At 34.2% G+C, this 25,651-nt stretch overlaps 1 protein-coding gene across 1 annotated transcript in view; it reads left to right on the top strand.

Annotated features, from left to right (window-relative positions):
• Window positions 1-25,651, top strand: part of RIT2 (Ras like without CAAX 2) — a 545,873-nt gene that overhangs the window by 141,899 nt on the left and 378,323 nt on the right. Inside the window, exon 2 of the mRNA XM_036762031.1 lies at window positions 1,390-1,446. Coding sequence (XP_036617926.1) covers window positions 1,390-1,446 — 57 coding nt within the window. The remainder of the gene's footprint in view (window positions 1-1,389; window positions 1,447-25,651) is intronic.

Raw genomic sequence — 25,651 nt, 5'->3', positions numbered from 1 at the left:
GGGATTATTGAAAGGATATAATGAGTTAATGTAGATAAAGCACTTTGTAAATGTTAAAAGATCCATGTAAATGGTAGCTAAGCAGCTACATATCTGGGCTCATTGGATAGAGCTCTTGGCCTGGAGTTAGAAGATCTGAATTCAAATCCTGTCTCAAGATACTTACTAGCTGTGTGACATGGGAAAATCACTTAACTTTTATTTGCTTAGAAGTCAGCTAGGTTGCTCAGTGGATAGAGTACTGAACAAGTCAGGAAGACCTGAGTTCAAATCTGCCTTGAGACACTTACTAGCTGCACCACCCCCCACCAGCAAGTCACTTAAGTTTCCTTAATCCACTGGAGAAGGAAAGTGTCTGTTCTAAGAAAACCCCATGGACAGTGTGGTCTATAGAATCATGAGGAGTTAGGCACAACTGAACAACAACAAAATCATTCTATGTTTTAGCCCACAGAGAAACCAAATACAGCATGTGTTCTTCCTTGTATGTTTTTTTAATCTTTTGTCCCCTTGTTCATTTCCCCCACTTATGCCTAGAATGTTCTCTTCCCCCCTCTTTGGTGTGTTTCTGTACAACTTTTAAAGCTGATCTCAAATGTCACTATCTCCCTGAAGCCTAACTTAATCCCTTCCTGTTCTGACCTCTAACCCTCTACCCTCATCAGTGACAAATACACCTCCAAGGGGAGAGAACATTGTAGCTATAAGGAATTGTGAAAATGAAACCAAGAAAGGAGGGATTTGCAGAATATGTTCAGGAGAGAGTGATATTCCCATTATATTCATCACTGGTCAGACCAAAGCTGGAGTGTTATGTTTAGTTTTAGGTAACATATGACTGAAAGGATATTAACAATCTGGAGTGTGAATGTTCAGAGGCCATTTGATATAGGGCTATTTGTCCCAAACTGTCTTCCACAGTATCTATAACCATGATTGTGAGTAATAATTATGAGTCATAAGACAATAAAAAAGGTTATAATGTCATAGAATTTTGAGCTGTAATGGACTTAAGAGAGCATCTACTCAAATTCATTCCTTTTACATGTGAAGAAACTAAGACCCAGGGATATGTCATGACTTTCCCAAAGTTGATGAGCTAATTAGACAGAATCAGGACTCAGATTCAGGTATCCTGATTCCCTCTACAGTTTTCTGTCAACTAGCCTGTGATATCTAACTTAAATATTACTGAGAAGAGTCTGAGAATATTTGTTTCATTTTCTGGTAATGATTGAAATTGAATTATTAGACCCTGTGCATTTTTATCAATGGTTTTGGCCCTTTGTTACATTTTACTAACAGATTCATTTACATTCTCTCTCTCTCTCTCTCTCTCTCTCTCTCTCTCTCTCTCTCTCTCTCTTCTCTCTCTCTCTCTCTTCCTAGCCATGACAATGCAATTTATCAGTCACCGATTTCCAGATTATCACGATCCTACCATAGGTGAGTGAAAAAAAAAAACATTATTTGGCCATTTAACTCAACCAGAAGGATTCTTCCAGAGTAACAATTCCAACTGGACATTTATTTTATTATGTGGTTTCTGTTATCAGCTTTTGAGTATCATCAGAGATTCATAGGACCACAAAATTAAAGAATCACTTAGAACCTATAGTTCTGAGGAAACTGAGCTCCAGAAAAAAAAAATGAAGCAACTTGTCCTTGCCCATAACTGGGACTAGAATCCAATACCCATTGGTTCCAATTTGCCTCATTTTCCCTTAAAATTCATGGCAGAATTACCAAAATATCATTATTTAATATGTTAACATACTGTTTTTATATGCGACCCCCCCCACACATACACACTTTGTGGCCCTGAATTACCATCCTCAATGAAATTGAGGTATTATTTTGAGACTATTCTTTCTTGTCCATAAAAAAGTTAAATTTGTCATTAAAGAAAGATGACTTTGAGTCAAGTATTCATCATATAAAAGATGAGATAGAAGTCTGGCCTCTATTTCCTTAAAGAAGTTTTTTGAGGTTATATAGCTAGGTCTGTTACTAGAACTTTTGTCTCCTGATGCAGTCCAGTGAAATTCATTAAATAAGAATTCATGACCTTTTTTGTGTGTCATGGACCTTTTCAATAGTCAGTAAACCCTACAGATGTCTTCTCAGAGTAATTTTTTAAATGCATAAAATGAAATACATAGAATTTTGAAGGAAATAATTATTTTTAAATTGTTGTCATTTTCCTCATTCTAGGTCATAAACCCAATGGGGTATTATGTATGTACCTCAGGTTAAAAACCTCCTCAACAAAATGAATTCTCCAAGATCCTCCACTAGACAGTCTAATGTTAACCTAGTTAGCACTTGAAAGTATGCATCATTCAAAAAATGTTCAATATTTCAGATATTTCGTTAGTTCATGCTAATTTCCCTGTTCCACTTAGTCTGAAGTAGTACAATTTTACATTCTAGAGACATTATTTGAAATGTCACATTGTCTTTATTTTCTAAACTGATGAGAGTCTCTTCTCTTCAGTCACCTTTATAGCCAACATAGTTACATTCTCTGTAACATTTCTCATATGAATAGATATACAAAATACATAAACACCAGATTAGACACTGAGCCCATAATAGACCCATAAGAAATCTTAATCTTAAAGAAATTGTATTCATGCAAATAATATAAAATGAGTTTATTAAAACTAAAAGACCATAGGTCTTGGAATATTATATTTCATAGAACAAATAAGCATCCAAAAGAACAAACAAGCATCCAAGAATAACTTATCCAGCAAAGTTAAGTATAATCCTGAGTGAAAAAGAATTATGAACACTTGATGAAATGAAAGAGTTTCAGGTATTTGTAACAAAAAGACCAGAACTCAAGGGAAATGATATAAAAGGTCCAAAAGAAATATAAGGAAATCATTAAGGACTAATTATAAGACAACTGCCTAAGGTCAAAATGTTTAGTTATGACATATGATAATGTTATAAATATTAGTAAGTATTAGTTGTTATTATTTTATTATTATATCACTGTTGTCATTACTAAGGTAGTTTGAAATAAAGGTTGGCGCTGAGTTGTCAATCACGAGGAAATTCTAAAAAAAATTGGGTAGAAAAAAGTTAAAAGGAGAAATTATCTCATAAAACAGAGCATGAAAGGAAGAACTAATATTGAGGAAGCAGGTAGGGGTGGAAGGCTGGTAATATTGGAACCTTAGTCTCATCTGGATTGAAAAGGAAACAGTGTATATCTTAAGAGGTTTATAAGTCTTCTGAAATTCTAGAGGTAAGAAAACTGGATAGAGTAGAGTAAGGACTTTTAGAATGGGGTACTGATCAAAATTAGGATGGTGGAGTAAATATATAAGGGGAGGACTTTTAAAGGGGAGGGTAAAATGAGGAATGAGAGGAAGAAGAGGGTAAGGGGAGAAGATAAGGCAATAGGGGTAAGGTGAAAGGAAAGTAAGGTGAAAAGGGAGTAAAAATAAGATGGAAATTCACAAATAGCAATTATAACTTTGAATGTGAGGGATGAATTCACTTATAAAATGGAAATGGATAGCAGAAAGGATAAAAAATCAGAATCCAAGTATAGTTGTTTACAAGAAACACATTTAAAAATGAAAGATACACACTGAGTTAAAATTGAGGCCTGTTATAGAATTTATGATGCTCCAAATGATGTAAAAAAGGCAGGGATAGAAATCATAATCTCAGACAAAGTTATAATCTCATACATTTAAGTGGAAACTTAAGAAACCCAAGTTAACAGCATAATAAGTGATGGAACTAATACTCAAATTCATACCTTCTGACTTTACATCAAACACTGTACTGCTTTTAAGCAGCTATTGGCTATGTTTTAGAAGTGATGAAGTGATGTTCTAACCCTTATTTAGAAGTCTGGTTCCTTGTTCCCCAAATATGTATTTCAATGGCAGTACTTCACCTCACCTAAAGATGGGGGTGCATCTGGGGCAGCAGGTTGTCCTTTAAATCAAGGTTTTGTTGTTGGTGGTGGTGGTGGTTTTCCCAAAGCAAAAATAAAAATACACCAGGACAATGTAATCATTTGGGACAACACAAATCCATTCTATGTCCCTATAACTGCTTGTGATTATTTAAACTATATACATATTGGTGATTCAGAAACCTCCTCTCTTGATGCCCTATTAGTCTTAATGGCTTGAATAGGGAAGAAGACAGATATAAATCAAAAAATGGCACTTTCAAGAGGAAGAAACGAGCACTAGATAATGATGACCCCTTCATATATCCACAGGGTGCATTCATCGTTCAATATTAAGCTAACTGGACATTCTGTACTAACATATAGCTGAAATCATACATTTATTTGGCTTTAAATAAAATAGCCTCTGAGGTAGAAGTTCGGAAAGAGCAGCACAGAGGGCTTTATTATTCTCTATTCAATTTCCCTATCATTTCATTTTTCTGTTTTTCTAATGTGGGTATCAGTTAACAATCATCCATTTGCTATGCTCTTCAGGGAAAGGGAGAGTCCCAAATAATTTACTTTTCACTAGCTCAGATTGCAAAAATATAACTCTATTGTCGTTACTTAAAGGGACCCAAAAGGAAAAATCATATCGGAATTTTTGAAAAATTGTACAAATAAGAGATGAATAACACCCATTGAGAAACTTCTTTTCCATTCCTAGAGGAAGAACCATAGATCCTTTACTCCCTGTCCTTTCCTCTTTCATGTGATCCTACTAATGGGGGCTGGACTCATTTGTCTCAGAAATCTTTGAAAAACATTAAGACTGGTATAATGTTTCCTTTTCCCTTAACATTCAGACTTGAATTTACCTCTTCTCAATCCTGTCAAACAATTTCGAAACTTTAGATTCCATTTACTGTTAAAAGGGGAAAAGCATTTTGTGGTATCTTTGTATTCCCCAGAGGGTAAGGGTTATTATTTTCATGATTTTCTTGGGCACATTTTCAGAGCAAGCAACCAATGAATTCCTGGTTTGGGAACTAGCAGCAGAGAGCTGCATGTCTGCAGCTGAGGCCTATTGATTCTACTGCTCCTATAACAGGCAGATTTCAGACCTCCAATGGACGTTTCCGAATGAACGTCTCTAAACTGAAACAACAGAAGTTGAATTTTATTTTTGATAAAAATGGCTGATTACCTTTATTATTGGTAATTGCCTTTCCAAACAAAGATTATGATGCTCAACTTCTCAAAGAAATGTCCACAGATGGAATATTCAATAAAATATAAATGATGTACCTCATAATATGATTTCAGAATGTTATTTTCTAAAATGTAGGTAATCAAATAGCGTGATATGATAATCAATAATACAAAAATGTTGCTAATAGCATATGACATTCCAATATCTGTTAAATAGTGATTTCATTTTGTGTAATTCTTTCCTGTTTATATTTCAAAAATTATTTATCATATGTATTTTTATGCATGATTTGCATTCCCATTTGGCTGATGTCTTTAATTTTTGACTTCATTTCCAAATATTTCCCTACTATAGATGCATCCTTTGTAACAAATATATATTTTTTAAATCAGCTGAGCAAAATCAACTGGTATATTGACTATATCTGGTATATGCAATGTTGCAGACCTCTTATTCTCTACCTCTGCAAAGAAGAGAATGAGAAACTGAAGTATTTTTTTTAACTTTGTGAAAATAAATCAAAAAGTCAAGTAATACCTTTACAGAGTGACAAACTTCAAAAAGATTTATTTGTTGAGACTTTTTAGAGAAATTTTGAAGATATTTGTGAAGGAGGTGAAGAGGGATGCCCAAGAAACAAGTAATAGATTCTATTTATATAGCACTTCAAGGTTTACAAAAAATTCTTTCCTTGAAACGACTTCACCAGCCAAATAGTACAAGTATTATCGTTATCATTACAAATATGAGAAAAACAAGCTTCAAGGAAAGAGCTAGTGAGTGCTAGCTCAAGTCTCCTGACCTGAAGCCACTTTCTCTTTCTGTAGAAACTGCCTTGTAGGGCTTCTGTGAGGCTCAAATGAGACGATGTTTGTAAAGCACTTTGGAAACTAAAGTGCTATAAAAATGTCAGCTGATGTTATTTCCACTCCTTTGAGGATATTGATCCTGCTGATGCTTTTTATCACTACAAAATTCCTTTTCATTAATTTCAGACATTAGAGATCAGTGCCCCAGGATGTCTGTTTCATTATCTCCAAATTATATGGTGGCATGTTTGTAAAATGAAAAAAAGTAAGTACAGTATGCAAGTATATCAGGAAGACATGTGTAATTGCTGAAAGCTATTAATTGAGGAATATGTTTCTTTTCTTTTCTCCACTGTGGATAAAAACGCTGTCTCTCATCTCTGGTCCACTTGCATTTGACCAATTCATTTTAATAATTACTGCTTGAAGTACAGATCGAGATCTCATACTAGTAGAACCAGTGGCACACTGGAGCCAGCTCTGTCTAGCTTTTGGGAATCAATGGTTCAATTTTCAGTGTGAGCTTTTATACCTCTGAAAATGTGACATGTCAGGTCTTAATTTGTTGTTTTGTTGATTGTCTAAAATTAAGAAAGTATTAGTAATGTAGAATCACCTTCAAAATGTAAGTATACTATTTTGCCTTCAGAGAGCCAAGTTATTAAATATTTCCCAGAATATTTCCTTATTGTTATATAAACATTATTTAATGTCAGCAGAAGAGCAGTAGGTCCAAGATGTGAAGCCTGGTGAATGTAGGCTAGTTAGAAGACTAACAATAAAGATGATGGGCATTTATATTGTGCTTTAAGTTTTGCAAAGTATTTTATTCATTTGAGTCTCACAAAACACCTGGCTAGACCATTTTCTTCTAATTTTTTTCTTTGTTACTCTTGAGATTCTTGTCCTTTTGTTCCACTAAATGAAATTCATTATTCTTTTTCTAGTTCCATAAAATGTTTCTTTGATAGCTACAGCACTGAATAAGTAAATTAAATTAGAAAGTATTGACTTTTTATTGCATGCTACATCTATCCATGAGCAAGTAATGTTTCTCCAACTATTTAGATGTCTTTATTTCTGCTAAGCATTTCATAGTTGAATTCATAAAATTCCTTAGTGAATTTTGGTAGATATACTACCAAATATGTTAGAGCTTCTGTCATTATTTAGAAAGGAATTTATCTTTCTATCTCTGTGTTCTGGTTTTCATTGTTTATATATAGGCATGCCAGTGAAAGAAGTTTATTTTACATCCAGAAACTTTGAAGTTATTTCAAACAATTTTAGTTATCTCTCTAGAGTTCTTTAAATACATCATCATGCCATATGCAAAAGTGATCATTTGTATTTTGCCTTTGCCCATGTTTATTTCTTCTTTATTTCTTATTCTTATTGCTACAGTGATCAATCAGCAAGTGCTAGTTCTGTGTTAAATAGTTGTGATGATAATGGGTATTCTTCTCCATTACATGTGATCTTCACTCTTGGCCTTTGATAAATATCATTTACTATATGAAGGAAAAACCTCATCATTCCTATTATTTCTGAAGTTTTAATGACAATAAGCATTGAATTTTGTCAAAAGCTTTTTTTAGCATCTATTGGTATAATATGTGAAGTGTTTTAATGTGGCATAGTACATTTATAGTCTTCCTTATGTTGAACAATGTCTGCATTCCTGGTATAAACTCAAGATAATGAGTGTATTTTCTTTTTCCTTAAATACCTTTGAAGACAGGTTGTGAATATCATATTTAAAAATTTACATACATGTTTATTAGCAGTAGTGATCTGTAATTTTCTTATTCTGCTTTGTTTCTCCCTGCTTTAGGTATCAATGAAATATTCATATTGGAGAAATAATTGCATATATGTCTTCTTTTTTATTATTGCAGATACTTTGTATTTTACTGGAATTAATTGTTCCTTTAATTTTTTTATAAAATTCACTTTTAAATCAATCTGATCCATGAATTTTATCCTCCTCCCCACCATATCATCTTCTTGGGAGCCCATTTAAGGCTTGTTCAATTTCTTTCTTTTTTTTTTTTGATAATGGGTTTTTTAAATAATCTCTTTCTTCTTTTGTTAGTCTGGGCTTTTCTACGTCCCATTTTTTTTTAGAGTATTCATCAATTTCCTCCAAGTAATAAGGTTTTTTTTTAAAGAATATAATGACAAAATAGTTTCTGATATTATTGTTAATTTATGGAAGAGGAAAATCAGGATGAGAGAGGTAGAATAATATTGAGTATCATTATTTCAATTTTCTGGTGAAGAAAATGATGCTTAGAGAAAGTGAGCTACTTATTTGCCCAGGGTCATAGACTTAGTAAGTGTCAGAGCCAATATCTGGTATTTAAGTTCTCCTAGCTGCACACCCGCTACTGTTCTACTACACTAAACTAAATAATCATTGTCTCATATTATTTCATTTTATGAATTGTATATATCAGCAGAACTGAATGCTACTGCCCCTGATCTCATTCTGTCCTTTCCTATCTCTATCCCTTCACCATCCTTAAAATCGACTCTCCCCCAATGTCTCACTTTAAATTATTTTCTTCCTTCAGAAGAAAACTTGGGAGCCAGATATCCACTTGATAGTCCCCCAAAACATCTCTCCCAATGAAGGTGTTCTATCCTTCAGACTGGTTACATCACATTTCCTGGATCATTTCTCTGTATTTATCACATTTCCATTTGTTAAATAAAAATGGTAAATAACTTGGGAGTTTGAAGTATGCTAACTCCTCTGCCTACTATGTATTTCCCCAAATGATGCTTTATCTTTTGCCCATGGAGATGTTCTATACAGTTTTTTTTTTTTGCTTCTCCCTTCCCTGGATTATGGTATTCACTTTTGATAAGGCATCTATTTTCTGGGAGAACAATTATTTTTATCTCATCTCTTGATGTGCTATTATCAACGTCAGTTTATCTTGTGTAGAATTTGGTGTTCTTTTTTTTTTTTTAAAAAAATATTTATGCTTTCTGTTTCTTTTATCATCAGAGTTATCCCCAATATCCTTCCCCCTCCTCCTCCCAGAAAATCTTTAATTATAACAAATAATATTTCAAAGAAGGAAAAATAAATCAGCACAATTGATAAATATGCTGAAAAAGATTTAAAAAGTGCGACTAGTGGACACCCTCCCACATTCATTAGGGGGTGAGCTTAGGGTATTCTCTCCTATCTTTTCATTTGAGTCAAGCTTGTTCTTTATAATTTTTAGATTTACTTTTGATTTTTTGGTGTGTAGTTGTTTCCATTTGTATTATCATAGACATTATTTATTTTGTTTTCTTGGCTCTGCTTACTTCACTCTGCATTATTTCATATAGATCTTTCTGTTTCTCTTTAGTCATCCGACACATTATTTCTTGCAGTGCAGTAAAATTCCATTACATTCATGTATCAAAATTTGTTTATTCATTTCCCTTATGATGGGCATCTATCTATTTTGTTTCTAATTTCATGGTATTATAAAAAGTGGTGCTATAATTATTTTAGTATTTGGGGAACTTTCTTATTGATATATTTATGGATAAGCATAGTAATGGAATTTCTAGTTAACAGGGTTTTGTCACTTTATTTTCATAATTTCAAATTGCTTTCCCGAAATGTGTATAACATTTCATAGCTCTACCAATAATATATTAGTGTGTAATATTAATTGTCAATATTAACCATTGCCATTTTTTGGTCATCTTTGACAATTTGAATATTGTGAGGTAAAGCATTATTCCATGAGGTTGTAAATGCTTTTTAATTCTTCTTTTGAGAATTATTTGTTACTTTGACCATTTATCTACTGGTGAATGGCTATTAATTTTACATATTTATTACTTTTTATATATCTTAGATACCAAAATCTTATAGAGAAATTTTATATTAATATTTTGTTTTCCCATTCTACTTCTCTCCTTATCCTAGTTGCATTAATTTGTCAAAGGAAGAAGCTTTAAATTTCATGCTAAAAAATTAAAAAATAAAGTTTCATTTAATCAAAGTTACCTACTTTTCTTTGGCAGTTATCTCTATATTTGTTATGTTAATTAGAGTGGGATTTTTTTTTTTTTTTACTATTTTCTCTTTTAGAATGCTAAAGTAATGAAGTGCTTTTGATTCATTCTTGCTAGGTTTGAAGCCCCAAGCCCACACCCTTTTGCTGATTAGATATGAAGGTTTTGGGCCATAAGAAGGTTATGTATACTTGGAGGTTAGCCTTTTGCTTTGGAGCTCTCACTCATTGGAGGAGTGTTGTGTTATTTGACCAGGAGAGATTTCAGGTAGCCACTGGAGCCCCCGGCTTTGGAAAACCCAGATTTTGGTGCTTTTCTGGTAACTACATGTATTGTGATTTGATTAGGCAAAAATGTTGATCTGTTTATATTGTCTCTGTTTGTAATTTCCATTTATATTTGCTCTGAAGTTCAGGGTGCTGGTTTTTTCTCCTGAACTAAGTGAATGATATATGTATGTTTGATTAAAGTGAGATTGTTAACCCCTTAAAGTTGCTTTCCTTTGAAAAGCTGATCAAAAAATCTGTGCCTGCAGCCCTTCTGTGTGCTTATTGTTGGTCTTTCATTCCCACAACAGCTGCTAGCAACATTGTTGTTACAATATCTTGTTTTGTTGAAAATACATCTTCTACCTACAGCTTTGAGAGGTATATGATCTGCTTCCAATTTCTTTTTTTAATAGTCTGAATGTTAATATTAAAGTCACATATTTATTTACAATGTATTGTTGAATATAGTGTATGGTCTAAGTCTATTTTCTGCAAGGCTGCTTTCCAGTTTTCCAAAGAATTTTTAAGAAATAAAGAGATTCCCCCCTCCCCCGTGTAATGTATGTTTTTCACTTTAGCAAATACTGGGCTATTGCATTCCACTGTTTCTGGATCTCCTTTATCTCGTTTGTTCTATGTCTTGATTTTTTTATTTCATCTTTTTATTGTATTCCCTAGCACTCACACTTTTTCTCCTTTCCTACTGTTTCATGGACCTTGAAACTGAACTGCCAGTCAGCGTCAGTCTCACTTTTGGAAATATAGTGCTTGTCCTGGCCCAGGACTCTGTCCTTAGTAACCTTTGGAGAGAGATGACTAATCCCAGCTGAGTTTCTAGTCCACTCCCTTTCAGGAAGGGAATTTTCCTTCTAATAGTTCTGAACTTTGAGGGCTGTGCAAGGCATGATTTTTGCCCTGCCTTCATCCTCTCTACCAATTCTCCTTTCTTTCCCATGGCTGTGTAAAATCAGTTTTTCCTGCTTCTTTCAAGTTTGGGGAGGTTGACACAGAGTCACTTCTCTTCAAGGATCTTTAGTATTAGATTGGAAGCTTGCTTTACTCACTATAGAAAGTGTAAATTTGGTTGGGGATAGGGAGTCTGAGTGAAAGTATTAAATATTAGTATTCTCTACAGATAACTCATAGTGCTTTTTACCTTTTATTCTCTCTCCTTATGTTGTGGATGGTATTTTAGATACACAATTCTTTTTTTTTTAATTTTGGCATTGAAAGGGATTGTAGAAAGCAAATCTTTTGCCATTTGCTCCTCAAAGCCTCTCCAAACTTTCATTTTCATTATTTTTCAATAACTACAATTTATAGAGAGTTTTAAATTTTGAAAAGCACTTTGCACATATCATCTTAGTTCTTCTTAACAATCTTGTGAGGTAGGTGCATTATTATGTCAGTTTTACAATTGAAAAAATTGAGGCTGACTGATTTCAAGTGATTTGCATAGACTTTCACAGCTGAGAAATGTTGGGGGCAGAAACGAACTCAGGTTTTCCTGATTCTAACTCCAACACTCTATTCATTACACCACCTACTCATTCCTGGTTATCCCTACACTAAGTTCCTTAAGAGCAGGATTACAAAGTCACTATCTTTTTTATATTCTGTGCATTGCCTAGTGACTTTGTATATAGTATAAATCTGAGGTACTTAAGATTTATAGATTTAGAGTTGGGAAAGGACCTTGAGTTCATCTTGTCTAATCCACCTTATGGGCTTTACATTCCTGTGGCTTCCCACCCATCCCGTCCCTGGCTGCATGTCAATATTCCCCAGAAAATAACCCATTTGAAGACATTATTATTGTTTCTTCCTAATTTGTCTTTTCATAAACTGATAAGATTCTGTCCTTTATGATATGTTTCTCTTTTTTTCACTTGCCTCTGAGGTTCAGAACCATCAGTTAATATATTTATCCCCACCCCCTCCTTTGGCCTCCTCTGTCTCTGGTCTCTCACATTTTGGAATTTCTCTCTTCTTTTTTCACCTCATCTTCCCTAACTCAAGTCTCCCAGTACTGTTGCTTGTGTTTTTGTGAATGCATATAAATTGTATCCTTGTTGTGAATGATTCATTATGAATACAGTAGAGGATTTTTTGTTTTGTTTCATTTTTGAAGCTGAAAAAAATTTCATAAGTTTCTGTAAGAAACAGTTTGAAGTAGTTATAATAATAATTAATAATAATACATATTTGTGTGGTCTTTTCTTTACAAAACCTTGAAGGAATTAGTAAAAGTGTCAATATCCCTATCTGACAAATGGAGATTCTGATCCGTGTGTATGTGTGTGTGTGTGTAGTATAAGACTACAATGCTGGTAAATGACAAAGCCAAGACTCCAAATTAGTATCTGACTCCAAGGCTAGAGCATTTTTCTACTATACCTACACTCCAGGGGACCTATAATTGGACTTCCTTTTTAGTTTAGATTTTTTTTTGAGGGGGAAGGCAAGGCAATTGAGGTTATGTGACTTGCCCAAGGTCACACAGCTAGTAAGTGTGTCAAGGCCAGATTTGAACTCAGATCTTCATGAATCCAGGGCCAGTGCTCTACTCACTCTACCACCTAGCTGCCCCAGGACTTCCTTTTTAATATGCTAGGTATTCCGTTACTGATTAAAAATAATTAACAGACGCAAAAGGATGATGATGGTGGTGGTGGTGATGATGATGGTGAAGATGATGGTGATGGTGATGATGATGACAATGTTTAATATTTGCTAGCTCAGCTTCTGGAATTGCTCCAAGCATCTCTGAAACTAACATACTCTAGACACAAATGCAAATATTAGTGTTGATCTTTTGTCTTTTTAAAATTAAGTTTGATTTAGGTACATTTTAAAAATTGATTAAAATAAAGCTAGTCTGAAGGCTCTTACAATTTTTTTCTGTGGGTTTGTTTTTCCTTTATAAAGAAATCAGTCTTATAATGGATTCAATGGCCAGACATGACAGTGTTCCACTTGCCCATCTAGTTCATTTCTACAGTGGGCATAAATCAACAGTACCAAAGAGGTCTCAATTTTGTTAACAGATCCCGTTTCCATGGGACACAATTGTGCATTTCCCTTCAATCAGCTTCACTGAAAAAGTGCTACCTGAGAGTTTTGGACCTCCAATTCCACTTACTCTCCATGAATACTGCATAATACACTAACCTGAAAGATTTATGCAGTTGGTACAAACTGAAATAGTTCCTCAGGAAAGGGATAAAAAGGCCAGAACAGTGAGTCTTGGAGTGGGATTTGGGAGAGGGGGAAAAATATAAAATAAAAAAAAAAATAAACAGCAAAACAACAGCAATAAAAAACAAACACCTCACACAAGTTAGTGGCAAAGTACATTCACCAGACAGGTTATAAGCCATCTGATTTCATCATTATCAGTTAGTATTCTTGTAACTGAGGCTACTTGAAAAATACACATGTGATTAAAATAACCTGGAAATTTACATTGGAAAAATATCATGTTAAGTAAATATTTCACTTTCTCCACTATAATAGATCATCTCTAAGCTATGGTTTTTAAAACAAATAGACAATGCATATAACATGTTAAGCTAAAATTCACATCATTAGTTATGCCTTTCAGTTGTTATTGTGAATCCAGGGGTCCCAATAAACATGGGACACTAAGTTACATCAGAGCATTAAGCAATCAAAAGATGTTATCTACTTGTCAGGTGACAAAGAGATCCTCTTTAAAGTGGTAAGCTGAATTTGCAAGCACAAGACCTGGTCTTGAGTTCCTGCTCTATCAGTTACTATCTGTGAGAACTTAGTCAAGTCATTTAACCCAACCTCAGTTTTCACCTCTGTAAAATGGAGAAAAGAATACTTGCACTTTTGTTATTTGCCTTAGAGCACTGTTTAAAGGAGAAAATGAGAGTCTATGTAAGTGCTTTGTAAACTGTATATTTTAGGGTTTAGGTTTTTATATATTTAGGGTTCAGGTGTTGTTATTTGTCTGGGCAGAAGACATTAGAATACTGGACAGTGGGACTGCAAGACGAGAAACTTGTTAAAAGAAAGGAGGAAAAACATTTGAATATGAGGTATATCATTATATAGGGACTTTGCTAAGCCAGAGTCTATTGTGAAGCTGATGAGCCCCTCTAGGGGAGGGGGAGAGATTTGTTAAAGAAGTTAGATATGAGATAACTATGAAGAAAAGGGATGAATTGTGAAAAAAATGGATTTTATTTATATCAAATTTTTCTACAACCTGAATCTATATGAAGCAAGGGGCTTTACCTGAAGTTCTCAGCTTGTCCCTATTAGTGTCAATTTTTATCTATTTTCGAGGGTGCCCCAGTGAAAAATACTTTGTTTTCTATGGGTATAAGAACTTTTCTCATTAGTCCATAACTTATTTTGTGCCTTCTGATCTTGGAATTCTACTGAAAAATGAATCACATTCTCATCTTAGAGTCATAGATTTAGAACAGGCCTGCACAACTTGCAGCCCACCAAAGGATTTCCTCTACATACAAAGGATGTCTTTCCTGGCTGCCAGAAATCCTTTGGTTAGCTGCAAGCAGCTGGAAAGTTGTGCAGGCCTGATTTAGAGCCAAGAGAGCATGAAGATTATCCATTCCAACCCATAATTTAAGAGCTAGGGAAACTGAGGCTCAAGGAAAAATGACTTATCGACTTATCCAAAACAAGTAGCAAAGCAAGAATTTAGTCCTTAGGTTTCTTTATTTCAAATATTAAAGTCTTAATATTGTGCCACACACACCTTTATTTTATATTCTGTCTTTGCATCCAAAAAGTTTTTACCTATGATTCTGAAATTCTAGCTATCAGCCTAATCTCTGCCTTATCTTTTGTATGTATATGTATATATATGTATATACATATATATATATATATTTCTATATCTGTAAGATATAGAGGCTTTATAATATATTCATACATTAAAGTCATTTTTCCAGTTTGCTTGTCATAGTCTTTCAGAGAAGCAATAGATCTATGAACAAATATTTAATAAGCACCTACTATGCTGCAGTCATTGCTCTCAGTGCTGGGTTTCTAGGGAAAATGACAAAGTTTTCCCTCCCTTTAAGGACTTTACATTCAATTACCAGAATGTTATAGAGGGAAGAATGCCAAAATCGGAAGCAAGAGACCTGGCTGATAGTTCTGCCTCTATCCTTTATGAGATTTTGGGCAAGTTACAACACCCAAACTTCAGTTCACTCACAGATATTTCAGCAACTCAATACTTCAAATGATTTATAATTTCGCTATAGTGTATACTCCCATCTACTGCCATAGATTCCAAGTATTTCATGGAGAATAAACAGTTTTATATGTTTATGCAGCCAGCCCTCTGATAAAGAGAGGTTTCTTTGAACTCAGCTAGTGATGGAAGCAACTTTGAAGGCCATCTAGTCTTACCCCCTCATTTTACACATGAAGAAAATGAGGTCCAAGGGCTGTTAACTGACTTGCCCAGGATATCATAGGAGAAGTAAGATTTGAAGCCAGGTTTTCTGCTTCTAGAACCAGTATTGTTTCCATTGTAATGGGCTAATTATTTATGGCTTAAATTTCTTCACTTGAAAATGGTGTGTATGTGTATATGTAGATAGAGAGACAGTATGCATATGTATATGCATATATATGTGTATGTATATATATATATGTATACAAATATATATGTATACATTTATATATGCATATGTATATGTATGTATAAAACACAGATATATGCTAATACATACATATACATATATGCGCATATATTTATGTATGTATGACCACATTGGATTTATAACAGAAAATCTAGGAGAATTTAACATTATAAATACATTGAGCACACAAATGGAACTGAAGGAGCATTTCTTAAGTGCTTAATATTTACTATATTTCAAACCTTGTGTTAAGTTCCAGGAAACTAAGAAGGGGAAAAAACTGTTTCTACCCTCAAGGAATTAATATTTTAATTAGGGAGAGGACAAGTGAAGAAAGCTCAGCTTTAGGGCAAATAGAAAGGCCTTCATCATCCTTGAGGGGCAAAATCAAGGTAGATGATAAACTTCAACAATCTTTTGCATGCAACACTAGGTCAGATGGTAACTCATGGAGGGGTTTAGTGGGGATAGCAATATGCTGGACAGTAAGACCTTGTGTTCTACCATCTTACTGAAAATGTTAAGGTGAGTGATTTTATATGCATACATGTATAACTAATTCTACTCTATATGTTTAGACTATCTCTTTCTATGTCTGTGTATCGTTCTGTCTCTTTATCTCTCTTTGTCTGGTTCTCTTACTATGCACACACATATACATGTACAAATATAAACATATGCATACACTCACACATGTCAAAATGTCTTAGGAAGGATACTCTTTCTTCATGAATATGCATGGAAACTTTATAATCTCAGGGAGTTGCCTGGTACAGTGAGTGGTTACATGAATTACCCAAGATCACACAGCCAGTATATATCAGCCTTAAACATGCCTTTTTGACTTCAAAGTCAACTCTCTGTTCACTGTGTTATGACTGCTTCTCAAGAAATATTATAAAACAGTTATTACCTAAGATTATTTAATAATATTTAATTCCTAGAAAGTGCTGTAGTTCATTGAAAAGAATTAGCAAACAGAATCTGTATATCACAATTAAAATATGGAATTAGTATATGCATAAATGTCAGTAATTAGCAAAATTGTCTGATACTGAATAAAAAATGGAAAGTAGATCAGTGGAACATATATCAGTTATGCAAGAATTAGAAACAAATTATTCTAATGGTATATTAGATAAATGAAAGATCACAAACTAGTGATAAAGGAACTAATTAATCAACTGTATCTCTGGTTTGGGATGCAGGGGAGGGTAGAGTTGTCTATGGTGCATGGGGGGAAGTGCTGTGGACCCCTGAGGACCTACCCTGTTGGCTTTGTTGCCCAGCCGCCCCTCAGGACTTGGAAGCGGGAGCTGGACCAGTGTGAGGAGAAGGACATGCCCCCAAGAAGGACGTTATTTGGACATTTTTGTTTTGGATTGAAGGAGGAGGAGCTGAGTGCTCACTCCCCAAAGATTTTGACCCCCAAAGAATGTTATGTTAGGTTATAAATCTTTGTGTTTGCCAATGTGATGTGTTTATTTTGTGGGGATTATGTTGTACTTAAGAGATGTTAATGCCTATCCAGATCCAAGTTGCCTATATAATGGATGTGAAAGATCTTGAGGCCTAATGTAATGTTAAAGGGATTTGAAGATCTTCCCCACCTACTAATAGTCTTTGCATGGAGCCCATTGGGGCAGGGACTTGCATAGGATGAAGCTTGCTTGTAGGAAGGCTCATACTTTTTGCTAATTTCTAATTAGGCACTGAATCATGAGGGTTGTGATGTCTTTTTGCTTTGAGAAGGGTATATGTATGAAGAGGTGAGGTTTTGCTTTGGGGGCTCACTCATTGGAAGAATGTTCCTGTGATTTGGCCAGATGAAACTCTGGGTAGCCGTAAAGGAGCCCCACCCCTTTGAAAAGCCGGGTCTTGGTGTTTCTCTCTCTGGTAACTGTGTATGTATTACTTTGATCAGACAGTTAGAAGCCCTGTCTGTTGACCTGTGCTATTTTCTCTGTTTGTATTTTCTCTGCTTGTCTCTATGTTCAGGGTACTGACCTTTCCCTTGAATTGTGAAGAAAAATTATGTCTGATAAAATGAGGTTGTTGACCACTTTAACAACTATTTTTCCTTTGAAAGTAGGTCAAAGAACCTGTGCTAGTAGGCCATCCTGGGTATGCTAGGGTGCTTGCTATTACAGTCTTCTAGGACTATGGGATAGCAATATGGCAGAAACTGAGTTTGAGCAGCAACTTACAATATACAGAACAATAAATTCTAAATAAATTAATGACCTAAGTATACCACGTGATACTAATAAATTTTAGGCAATTAAATAAAGGAAAGGGAGAAGTTATATCTATATACTGTTCATAGTGGGAAACATTAAACATCAACTATATAAAGTGTACCAAAAATTCTTAGCGTATTTTTAAACTGCTAAGACTTTAGCAATTATAGGTGACATTTTTGAGAGGAAACTTTAAAAAAATAAATCCTGAAATCAAAATGCGTAACTTCCTCTACCTCTCTTTTTTAAGTCAACCATAATACTTTAGGTAGTATGAATTGGAACAAGCATTCTTAACTGTATGTATGTGTGCATGTATGTATGTGTGTGTGTGTGTGTGTATCATGGATACTTTTAGAAGTCTTGTGACACCTATGCATGTTTTCTTTATACATATATATGTGTGTGTGTGTGTGTGTGTGTGTGTGTGTGTGTGTGTGTGTGTTTTCTTTATATAGATATATAATTTTTAGACAATTTGGCTATGGTTTGTTGGTATGTTGCTGAAAGTCACAATATCATTAGCTTTTATTCAATTAAAAAAACAAACTAACTAAATTTGGCAATACATTCCTTTCTTCCTCTTTAGTGTTCATTCGAAGCAAGGAAAATTTTCCTCAGAGAAGGGAGACTTATTGGGAAAAAAGGAGGCTTCATTGCACCAACAAGAGTGGCTAAGTAGCTTAGATCTCCTAGAGGAATAAGGAACACTAGCCCTGTCTGACTGGTTATCCTGATGGCTTTTCTTTGGTCCTCCACATAACCTTGAGATTATTTCTCATGAACAGGGCTGCCTGGCTTTGTGAAAGGCTTCTTACGTTATGTACAATATTTATCTTTTTGACTTCAAGAAAGACACTCTGGTGAATTTGATCAGAGAAAACTGCCAAAAAACCCTGAAGCCCATGGGTCAGTGGACACCCTTTGGGGCCTGACATTCACTCAGATAACTTCCATCAATCAAGTTAACCAGATTGTCACCAAAGTGCCCCTTCCCTTTATGATGTACATTCATAGTCACACTGAATATCCAAAGGGCCACCTGGATGTGTCAAGTTCCACATTGACCCATGTTCTTCTGATGGACTGTCTCTTTTAATCAAATTCACCAGAATGCTCATTCTCACAATCAGAAAGACAAATATTTCACTAGAACATAAAAAGCCTCTTACAAAGTTAGTCATATTTAGCTAATATTTGAGTCTTCTAATAAATAAAACTCCAAAACACTCTCTCTGTCTCTTTTTATCTCTCTGTCTCAGTCTCTCTATAAACATTCATACATACCTACACAAACATATATGTGTGTGTATATATATATATATGCACATACATACATACATATATGTGTATGTGTGTGTATATGTGTATGTATACATGGCAGTGTGCTCTAGTAGAAACAGGACTAGTTTCTCAGTTATTGAATTCTAGCCTCAGCTGTGCCATTAGATGGCTGCATGACCTCAGATATGTCACTTAATCATTTGATCTATAGTTTCTTCATTTGTAAAATGAGTTCATTAGCCTGAGGTTCCTTTATGATCCTGAGGTCCCTATCAAATGAGAAAACACATGAAAAGTACTTTACAAAGTTTAAAGTGCTGAATACATGCTAGCTATCATTTGAAGGATTCTATTACTATGATTCTAATCTCATGTGCATTTTCTATTTTTTAAGGTAGTACTATGTAACAGAAAGAACATTAGACTGAGAGGTATGAGACCTGAGAACTTAACTTAGCTTGAACACTAAGTGTGTGACGTGAGGTTAATCACATAACCTACTAAGCCTAATCTAACACACTTTGCCAACAGAGAAAACAACTATGTAGTCTACCTCTCACTCTACTTGTTTTGAGGATCAAATGAATTACTGTCATAAATCGCAGAAATTATAGTTAGAAGGGACCTCAGAGGTGATCTATATCAGCTCATTTTAACTTATTTTATATTTTAATTCATTAATAACATCTTTTTAAAAAATTTGTAGTTCCTAATCCTCTCTCTCCTTCCTTCTACTCTTCCAGCCCTCCGAGAAAGCAAGCAATATGATATCAATAATATCTGTGAAATCATACAAAATATTTTCTATATTAGCTATTTTGCCAAAAATGTAAGAAAATGAATAAAGTGAAAAAATATAATCAAATTTGCTAAATAAAAATTTTACTGCAATTTATAATTCAATCCATTCTCTCTCTGAAGTTGGATAGTATTTTTCATTATGAGTTCTTCAGAATTGTTTTGAATCATTGCATTGCTCAGAGTAGCCAAGTCTTTCACAGTTGATCATCATTATAATATTACTGTTACTGTGTATAATGATCTGACTCTTCTTAACTTCACGCAATATTAATTCGTATGGTTCTTCAGAGATTTTTCTGAAATTATCTGACTTGTCATTTCCTATAACACAAGAGTATTCCATCACAATTATATACCACAACTTGTTCAAGCATTCCACAATGACGGACACCCCATTTCCCCCAAATTCCTAATTCTTTGCCACCACACACAAAAAGGTGATATAAATATTTTTGTACATATAGGTAATTTTTCTTTGATTTCTTTGAGATACAGACTTAATAATGGTTTTGCTGAGTTGAAAGGCATACAAAACTTTATAGTGGCTTGGGAAGAGTTCCAAATTGTTCTCCAGAATGGTTGGATCAATTCACACTACCACCTATAATACTTCACCATCCCCAATTTTCCACATGCCTACAACACTTTTCATTTTCTGCTACAGTAGCCAATCTGATATTTATTATGAAGTGGTACCTCAGAGTTGTTTTAATTTACATTTCTTTAATTGATGGTGATTTGGAGTATTTTTATATGACTGAAGATAACTTTTATTTCTTCTGAATATTTCTCATTCGTGTCATTTCACCATTTATCAGTTGGGGGTAACACATGTTTTGTAAATTTGACTCAGTTCTCAATTTGTTTCAAAAAATGAAAAAAAAATTTTAAAAAAATATTCATTGTAACCTGATCACATCTTTTGGGGACCTAATTTAATCACCTTATGTGTCAGTTAATTCTCTTAGCTTTCTGGCATCTTAAAATTTAACAGACAACTCATTGGATTTTATCCAAGTCATTTAGCAAAATTTTGAATGGCACAGGGCCAAAGGCATATCTTTGGGGCTCTCAGTTAGAAATATCACTACAAACTGATATTGACCTGTCAATTATTACTTTTGAGTCATCATTCAACCACTGCCAGTTCTCCCTATTTTGTCAAGAGGCCCACAATTTTTCTGATAATAACCTTCAGACTTAGACTTTCTTAAATGTTTTGATGAAATCAAGCTACATTATATCTAAGGCATTCGCCTAACCTACCCTTCTAATAAACTCCTTGAGAAAGGACAACAGGTGATTTTATCATGATATTCTCCTAATGAAGTCATGTAGGCATTTAAGGAAAATGATTTAATTTCCAGGAAAAAAAAATATAAGAACTACTCCTCTAGTTTCAGTGATATAGGAGATGCCTAGATGAGGAGCTTCCCTCTACTAATTCAGATTACTCCCTTCTCTGAAACATAGTTTTTTAGAGGGCTAAATAGAACTATGAGAGTTTAAATGACCTGCCCAGGGTCAGACAGCCAAGTCTGAATGTGCAAAGTCAGTATGTGCCAAGGCAGAACTTGAATATAGAAATTCAGGGCTTGAATATAGATTTTCCTAGTTTATCAGTGATATGCCCTAGCATGAAGCACCACAGTATTATTCCTCATGTGTACATGTCCATTCACTCTCTGAAATCATTTGCTTATCCAGACTTTCCTCCTGTTGGCATGTCTTGCTTCTGAGAATAGATAACATAATTACAACACAAACTCAAGATCTCAGGGTATGCTACTGTTGAGGGGATGCATCACCTTACTAGTCACTATAGTTTTAGAATCCCAAATGGTGTGCTTCCCTCCTACACAAAATCAGTCACACAATGATGATACCTGAAGTTCTTAAAACATAAAATATTTAAGTAATAATAAGATATAAGCAGTAACATGATAACATTACAGTTATGTAATGTAAGACAATCCAGGAATAATCAATACAAACCAATTAACCCATAATCCTGGGTCATTCTTTATCACAAATGCATAAAGGAGAGTAGGCAAATGCTTACGGAAATCTAGCAGGGAGATAAAAGAAAACAGGACAACATCTGTTTAGGGAAATTCACAATTCTGGAATGAAGGCTGTGATGTCCATACTTTCTTCATGAACAATCCATACTATACTAATCCACTTCTCTGCTCACTATTTCTATTCTGATTCTCAGTGATTGCCTGCTGGGACAATTTTCTTCTTTTCTCCACTTGAACTGATGAAACAGTGAGAAGCTCTTTTACTCTTAATTGAAGTAATCTACTGTGATTATGATGATAAACAGTTCCCTTAATCCAGAGAACTGAAAATCTCCCTATGTTGACCCTATGGTCATTACAGACAAACCTAATCATCTTTTCACTTGACAAAATGTGGCATTGACCAATCAGTTTCTAACAGTAGATTCAGACCCTTCCCCCAGGCTCCCTCACCCCAAATATACTTTATTTTCTCCATACAGAAACAAAGGTGGCATTAGAAAATAAACAGCATCCCTTAGAGGTTTCAACTCTCTCAGGTTGTAGATGGTGCTACAATATATTAACTACATTTCATTTTTCTTCAAATGAGTTTCAGGCTTTATTCAGACATTCAGTAACAAAACACAGCAACTGAAGCTCTTTTGTCACCTGACTCTCCTGTTTAGTCTCCTAAGTGCATCCTCTTGTCACTAAGCTTAATAACCCCGGCTCTTCCTATTGGCTTCTTCAATTTTTTGTGTTGTACACTGTATATTAGTGCTCAACTCAGATCCTTCTGGTGGTCAATGGATCGTCTTTCCTTTACAAAGTACAGTTTGCAAATTTTTTTTTCCATTGCCAATAAAACTAATGGCCATTATTTAATCATCCTATAATCTTCAAAATTATTTGTTTTATCATTTTTTAAGACTTGACATCTCAAACTCTAAAAAAAAAGCATTTCATGTAAATCAACTGAAAGATAAAATTCCATGAAGTCCTCACCATTTTTCTCTCCATAGTCAGGAACTCTCAACATTCTATTTTGCTCTCCTAAAAGTCAGCCTATTCTTACATTTCATCAGAAAACTGTTTCTTCATATTTAAAAATATCATTTAATGAGATTTTTTTCTTCTCCTTTTTGCAACCTTATTGTTCTTTGTGGAAAAATTATTTTCTGACCCCCAAAGTCATATAAAAAATGAGAAGTTCTTTATACTCTCTCAGGGGTCAGTTCTCTTTCCCTTTCCATTATTCCATCCTGCCTTTCTTACATTTTAATATTTACAATCACTATAACAACATATTGTGGAGTTTAACATGAATTTAATTCAAGCCTCCTGACTTATATTTTGAAGATTTCATCTTTAATTACCTGAAATTCAGTATGGTATTTGTTTTTAATGTTATGGCTGGCATCTATGCTCTTCTCAAGAATTTTTCAAAGACTGACAACAGCAGCTTAGAAACTTCATCTGGCAATTACTTCAATACTTTGGGTTGTAACCTGTACAAGCCTGGATAGTAGACTTCATTGAAATTGGCTATTTGGCTTACCATTTCTTCACTTATCTTGGTTATCAACTTTCAATTAAAGAGCTCTTTTGTTTTAAGTAATATCCACTTTTAGTCTTGGCTTGTGAACTTTAATGCTTACAATTATATTTATAGCAACCTTCATTCTCTTATATTCATCATCAGTTCCCTACTTTTTGCTTCCAATACATACATGTGTGTGTACACACATACATATATACATATATGTGCATGTATATATGTATGTGTATGTATGTGCATATATGTTTATATGTGGATATATGTCCATCCACTAGAAGATGGAAGTAACATATATAAAATACACAATTTTTGTATGTTTGTGTGTAAGTTGAAGGATTATGTTGTTTTTCTTCTTAAAATTTTATATTTGAGAATTTTTTTTCTCTCTTGGGCTAAATGATATGTAGAATTCTGAGTAATGGGATCATTTTTTACCATTTTTGAGCCTTTTAAAGTTTATCCTCCTCAAAAACAGAGAGCACATCAGACTTCTTGCTTCTGTCTTCTAGAAAATTCCAAATAGAATTGTCACATACTACCAAGGTATTCAACATTTGTTTAGCAACAATCATTTTGGGTAGTGAGACTGCATATTGGATAGATGGACATTTGGAGTTAGAAATACCTGAGTTTAAACCCTGCCTCAGACACTTATTAACTAAATAAACCAGTGTAATTCATTTAATCTCTCAACTTTGTTCTTTTCAGATCAAAGTGCATTTATTTGCAGATTACCTGAAACAATACAAAACTTTGTTTGACTTCAGAAATATCTACATAGTATTAAAAGTACTCTTTCTAAGAGGTGTGTCCTTATAAATGGTACTAAGATCCTAAAATTTTCCCTGACAAATGAAATGAAAGGGATAATTCTATCCAATGACCCTCTGCCTATTAATATCAACTGAGGGAAAAGATATCAACTGAAAAATAATATAGTAAAATGTTTGCGTAACAGAAGTACAAGTAGAATTGAATCACCTACCAATTTTGAAATCTTCAAGATGCTCTTACAGCCAATTGATATTGCATTGATTACAACATGCCCCCAAACATCCTAGGGCCTGCCCAATAGGATCTTTAATCATTTGAAAGTGATCAAATTTGAGACAGAGCCAAGATAGTAGAATAGGTGCAGCCATTAAGCAGAACTATCCCAATATTTCCCTCCAAACATTCTTCAAAATAATGCCTCAGATAAGATAGAGTGGCAAAGCCAAAAACAAAAAAACACAGCTCAGAGTGAGACACTTTTCTGGCCTAAAAAAGTATGAGATTGGAGGGGAAGTCTGATTCACTGAAATGGAGGCCTATCTCTGACAACAGCAGCTACAGCAGCAACAGCTCTCACCAGAGTGACAGTAAAGTGGGTAAGACAATTGGTCAGAAACAGATTACAGGGGACCCTTTGCTGGCACTGGGTATAGCTGGCACTGGCTGGCAATGATATTGCCCATGTTGAAGAAAATATCACCTTATAAAAAGCAGAATTGGCCAAATGTAAAGAGAGGTACGAAAGTTCAATGAAGAAAATCATTCCTTAAAAATTAGAATTTGGCAAGTGGAAGCTAATGACTCCATGAGACTTCAAGAAAAAAAAAATAAAACAAAACCAAAAGAATGGAAAAAATAGAAGAAAATGGGAAATATCTCACTAGAAAAATATCCTGGAAAATAGATTGAGGAAAGATAATTTAAGAAATACTAGACTCCCTGAAAGTGATGATCAAAAAAAGAGGCTAGACATGTTTAAAGAAATTATCAAGGAAATATATATGATATATATGATCCAGAGAGCAAAACAGAAATTGAAAATAAAAATTTGCCAATCACTTCCTGAAAGAGATAAAATAAAAACCCTCAGGA

The sequence above is a fragment of the Trichosurus vulpecula genome, chromosome 1 (genome assembly GCF_011100635.1).
Source record: "Trichosurus vulpecula isolate mTriVul1 chromosome 1, mTriVul1.pri, whole genome shotgun sequence".
Classification (NCBI taxonomy): Eukaryota; Metazoa; Chordata; class Mammalia; order Diprotodontia; family Phalangeridae; genus Trichosurus; species Trichosurus vulpecula.
Note: the sequence above shows the minus strand (reverse complement) of the source record. Positions and strands in the feature narration are given on the sequence as shown.